The sequence below is a fragment of the Ceratotherium simum genome, chromosome 21 (assembly GCF_057802395.1).
Source record: "Ceratotherium simum simum isolate JZ-2026a chromosome 21, ASM5780239v1, whole genome shotgun sequence".
Lineage (NCBI taxonomy): Eukaryota > Metazoa > Chordata > Mammalia > Perissodactyla > Rhinocerotidae > Ceratotherium > Ceratotherium simum.
In genome coordinates, this window is record NC_141920.1 from 31,102,022 (window position 1) to 31,106,835 (window position 4,814).

Below are 4,814 nucleotides of genomic sequence, written 5' to 3' on the forward strand. Positions count from 1 at the left end.
GCATGACAAGGGACTTGGGACTTAGCAGGAATATGATGGGAGGATGGTAACATGGAGGCTTGTGGAAGAGTATGTGGATGGACCTCTTGGAATGGACCTAAAGTGGGAGAATATTGTGTCCCTTTAAGAAGCTCACCAAAAGGACCCACTGCAGAGGTGGCTGTCAGTAGTCAGGTAGACAAGGTGACTTGCGCATGTCAGACATCCTCTGTCCCCACCCACCCCAGTCCTTGCTTACTGATGGCAGCTCTGTCCTTCCCATTGCTCAGGCCAAAAGCCTTGGAACCATCTTTGAATCCTCTTTTTCTCTCTCACCCGTGTCCAACCCATCAGCAAACCCTATTTGGCGCTTCCTTCTAAATACACCCAGAATCGGATGACTTCTCCCCCACGCGTCCCCCCCACCTCGCTCCAGCCCGCCCTCATCCCTCGCAGGAATTTCTGCAGGAGCTTCCTTAGGTCTTCCGTGCTTCCACCTTTGCCCCACAGCCTTTTCACAAGAAAACATCTAAAGTTGTCCTCATAACATGGAAATCCAATCACGCTGCTCCTTCCTCCGCTCAGAACCCCCTTTGGCTCCCCATTTCATTTGGCGCTATAGGGCCCAGTCCCATGTTACCGTTCCGACCGCAGGACTTCAGTCTCTCTGCTCCAGCCCTACTGGCCTCCTTGCTGTTCCTTGAACATGCCACACACCTTCCCACCTCAGGACCTTTTCATTCTCTCCTTCCCCTGCCTAGAATGCTCCCCTCCATAGTAGGCAGAATTCTAAAATGGTCCCTGTGATTCTGCCGCTGGTATCCACACCTTTGTGTAATCTCCTATTGCATGTGGGTGTAGGACCTATAACTTTCTTCTAATCAATAGAAGAATATGGCCAAAGTGAGGGGGTATCACTCCCAGGATTATACTATGTTAAATGGTAAAGGGGAAGGGATTTTGCAGGTCCCCAACTAAGGCCCCACTTACCCTAATTAATCAGTTTAACTTTGAGTTCAAAGGATTGTGATCCTGATGGGCCTGGCCTAATCAGGTGAGCCCTTTAAAAGAGGCTTCCCTGCGCTCACGGACTTGAAGCGCCAGAGACTCTTTCTCTCTGCTGCTGGCCTTGAAGAAGCAAGCCACCATGGGTTCTAGAGCTGCAAGGAAATGAATCCTGTCAACCATTCCCCGGGCTCCAGAATGGAATGCATCCTGGCTGACATCTTGACTGCAGCCCTGGGAGACCATGAGCAGAGGACCCAGCTGAGCCGTGCCCAGACACTGTGGATAAGAAGTGGGTGTTGTTTTAAGCTGCTAAATTTGTAGTGATTTGTTACACAACAACAGAAAACAAGTCCACCCTAGATATCCACATGGCCTCTTCCCTTACCTCCTTCGAGTGTCAGAGGTTGTCTCCACAGAGCCTCCTCTGAGCACCCTAAGGAAAATTGCAAGGTGCCCCGCCTTTTTCTCCATAGCACTTACTACCTCCTAACCTACTAAAATCAAACGCCTCCCCCTCCTCTAGAACACAAGCCCCTGGGCGCAGGGAGTTTTGTCTATTTGGTTCACAGTGTTTCCAAGCACCTATATGGGGACCCAGGGCATCTTCAGATGAGTTGTTGGTGAACAGATGAAGCAACGCAGGCCCTGTGGGGCCATTATGCTAAGTAATTTATGTGCATGTGTTAACTTGGGTGAGGTCAGTGTGCCCACAGGCAGGTGGGAGGCCTTTCTGGGATGCTGCTAGGGTCAAGCCCTCAGCCTTCTGGCCTGGCAATGCCAATGAGCTGATTTGGGTGAGAAACAAGAACAGCTGCCGACTGGTAATCCAGGTCGGCCCGACCAGCTCCTCAATGCTGGGCAGCTCACACCAGTGACTCAGGGTCAGCCGGGCTCTGTGACCTGGACGGCCCCTGTGGTCTCAGCACCCTCCTCGAAGAGGGTCAACAAGCGTGCAGGAGAGGCTTGGGGCCGTCCCAGCCTCCTCTCCTGGGGGTGACATTGAGGCACTGGCCCTGCTGAGTCTGTTCTTTGAGACATTGTCTTCATTTCCTCCATGCTACTGCAGATTGGGTTCCCTAGGGAGCAGACTGAGCTGGAGTTTAACATGCAGGGTGTTTATTACCAAGGGCCTTTGGGACCTACACCTGTGGAAGGGAGTGGGCCAAGACAGGATTGGGCAGAGGAAGAACTTCCATGCAGACCTCAGGTGACCCCACAGGGAGGTCCAGAGCTGAAATAGGCCTTCTGAGTTGTCCAGCATTGGGCCAAAATGGACCAGTCATTGGATGTGGGCCACCAGGGAAGGGTGTGACCTTGGGCCAGATGGCTCTCTGCAGCTGAGGCAGGCTCTGGATGGGCTACCAGCTGAAGGCCGTCTGCTGACCACACTCCTAGCAGCTGGGTAGCAAGGCCCTTCTGGAAGGAGGAGCCGTGCTGAGCATCTCCCTGTTTATGACACTGAGAACCCCTTCCACTGAGGCAGTCTGTCTCTCTTTTATTTTTAATTATTTTCATTTTGAGTTATATTAAGAATGCAAAAAAAAGCAGCACTCTGTTTTTAAACGCATAAAACAAAAGACATGGGATTACAAAAGAAACGAATTATATTTATTTATTTATTATTATTATTTTTAATAATTTTATTTATTTTTCCCCCAAAGCCCCAGTAGATAGTCGTATGTCATAGCTGCACATCCTTCTAGTTGCTGTATGTGGGACGCGGAGAAGCATGCATCGGTGTTGCGCCAGGGATCCGAACCCGGGCCGCCAGTAGCAGAGTGTGCACACTTAACTGCTAAGCCACGGGGCTGGCCCATCACCAATTATATTTATATTCAGGTATCAAAATGTTGAAACAAATTCTTGATATAGTCACAAATGTGCCTCTTTATTTAAAGCATTAGATAACAAGATCCAGTGGCAGGTCCAACAAATGCCATGATGTCAAAGTGATGATGAGTCTAAACAATGTTGAGAGACATTTGCAATAGCTGTAATGTGACAGGAGGATATCTGTCACTTTGACTTGTGACAAAGCCACGGGTATTGCAAATTCCACTGTGGTTTGTTGCCTACCTCATAGTTGAAGGAAAGGCTGAATTTCAGTTAGAAGTTAGAGAAAATAAAGATCTTACCCATCCAAGGCCCAGGTGCAGGGAAGTGGTGTCGGTGTGGGGAGTGGGAGTGGGGGATGGGTTCCAGGAAATTTACGTTCAGAAAGAGGACACCTTCCTAACAGAGAGGACAAGGCTGCAAGCAAGAGGCCGGCCAAGAGGCCCAGAGATGAAAGTCCTGCCAGAGCCTCTTCTGGCCTGGAGAGGCCCGAGTACCACCCTGTTCCCCTTCGCCCCCATTGCTAGGTACTGGGAATGGGCCATATAGTCCTTGGGTGGGCCGCACCCCACCCCCCATACTCCCATACTCCCGGTCCCACTCTAGGGTCCCAGGCCACCGCACCCGCTCCCTTTCTCCGCGCAGCACTCCGTATCATCACTCGGTCCATTAGCCCTTAGCTGACGCGGTGACCTTGACCCTGCCGGCCTGGCCCCCGCAAATGAGGGCGCGCAGGGCCTGACCCGCAGCGACCCGCTGTGACCAGCCATGCGGCAGCCCTCTTAGACAGCGCTCCGCCCGCGCGGCCCTCAGGCATAAAAAGGCCGGGCCGGGGAGACGGCCGCAGTCACCGGACCCGGACCCAGCGCGCCCGCACCATGGCCGGACCCAGCCTCGCCTGCTGCCTGCTCGGCCTCCTGGCGCTGACCTCCGCCTGCTACATCCAGAACTGCCCCCTGGGCGGCAAGAGGGCCGCGAGGGACCTCGACGTGCGCCAGGTGAGCGCCGCAGCCCTGTCCCCCGCGCCAGAGCGAAGGGCCCCGCGGCACAGGGTCGCCCCGGCCGCTCCCTCCCCGCGCTGACCCCGCGCCGGGCCGCCTGGGAACCAAAGGAGTGTGGTCGATTTTGACTCCCCTCCTTTGACCGCTTCCGGGGCCAAAACAGCGCCAGAGCGAACCCGGTCCTCCGGGGCTCCTCTGCCGGCCCTTCCCCGCCCAGAGGGGCCCGGACTCCCCGCCCGCCTCGCGGGGTCCCCCGACTGAGCCCGGCTCGCCCACCCCGGCTTCCGGCTCACCCCTGCCCTCCCGCCAGTGCCTCCCCTGCGGCCCCGGGGGCAAAGGGCGCTGCTTCGGGCCCAGCATCTGCTGCGGGGACGAGCTGGGCTGCTTCGTGGGCACGGCCGAGGCGCTGCGCTGCCAGGAGGAGAACTACCTGCCGTCGCCCTGCCAGTCGGGCCAGAAGCCGTGCGGGAGCGGGGGCCGCTGCGCCGCCGCCGGCATCTGCTGCAGCCCGGGTGAGCCGGGGCAGGGGACGGGGTCGGGGCGCGGATGGGGGCCGGGCGGGGCGGGGCGGGGCGGCCCCTGACCCGGCGACCCCTTCCAGACGGCTGCCGCACGGATCCCGCCTGCGACCCCGAGGCCGCCTTCTCCCAGCGCTGAGCCGGATCGGCCCCGGACACTGTCGGAGCGCACCCTTCGCCCCTTCCATAGCCACCCCCAGAAATAATGAAAATAAAATAAAGCAGATTTCCCCCCCTCTAACTCGACTCTCGTCTAAGTGTCAGAACTGGAAGGGGAGGGCACTGTGGGGCGGGTGTCGAAGATCGCGCCGGCCTGGGCCTGCGTCCCGGCTCTGGGCGATTCAGAGCAGGAATTCGGCGCCGGCCGAGGGGAGCAGCGTCGGGTCCCGCTGCCCTGGGGAGGGAGGGCGTGCTGTTCCCTCCCAGCAATCCTCTAGGGAGTGGAGGAAGGAGGGGGCAAGAAGTCTGGCTTCGA

The 4,814-nt window shown here is 56.8% G+C and overlaps 1 protein-coding gene across 1 annotated transcript; it reads left to right on the top strand.

Moving 5' to 3' along the window:
- The first annotated feature begins 3,674 nt into the window (after positions 1-3,674).
- On the top strand, positions 3,675-4,574 carry OXT (oxytocin/neurophysin I prepropeptide). The gene is made up of 3 exons (XM_087444895.1): positions 3,675-3,818; positions 4,132-4,333; positions 4,423-4,574. The coding sequence occupies exons 1-3, from the start codon at positions 3,699-3,701 to the stop codon at positions 4,476-4,478; spliced, it is 378 nt and encodes a 125-aa protein (XP_087301021.1). The 5' UTR covers positions 3,675-3,698; the 3' UTR covers positions 4,479-4,574.
- The last annotated feature ends 240 nt before the right edge of the window (positions 4,575-4,814 follow it).

Excerpts from the sequence above, each read along its gene's own strand:
- OXT (XM_087444895.1), top strand. The coding sequence starts at position 3,699 with ATGGCCGGACCCAGCCTCGCCTGCTGCCTGCTCGGCCTCCTGGCGCTG. Across the intron at positions 3,819-4,131 it reads GGGACCTCGACGTGCGCCAG|TGCCTCCCCTGCGGCCCCGG; the intron begins GTGAGCGCCGCA and ends CCCTCCCGCCAG. Across the intron at positions 4,334-4,422 it reads CGGCATCTGCTGCAGCCCGG|ACGGCTGCCGCACGGATCCC; the intron begins GTGAGCCGGGGC and ends GACCCCTTCCAG.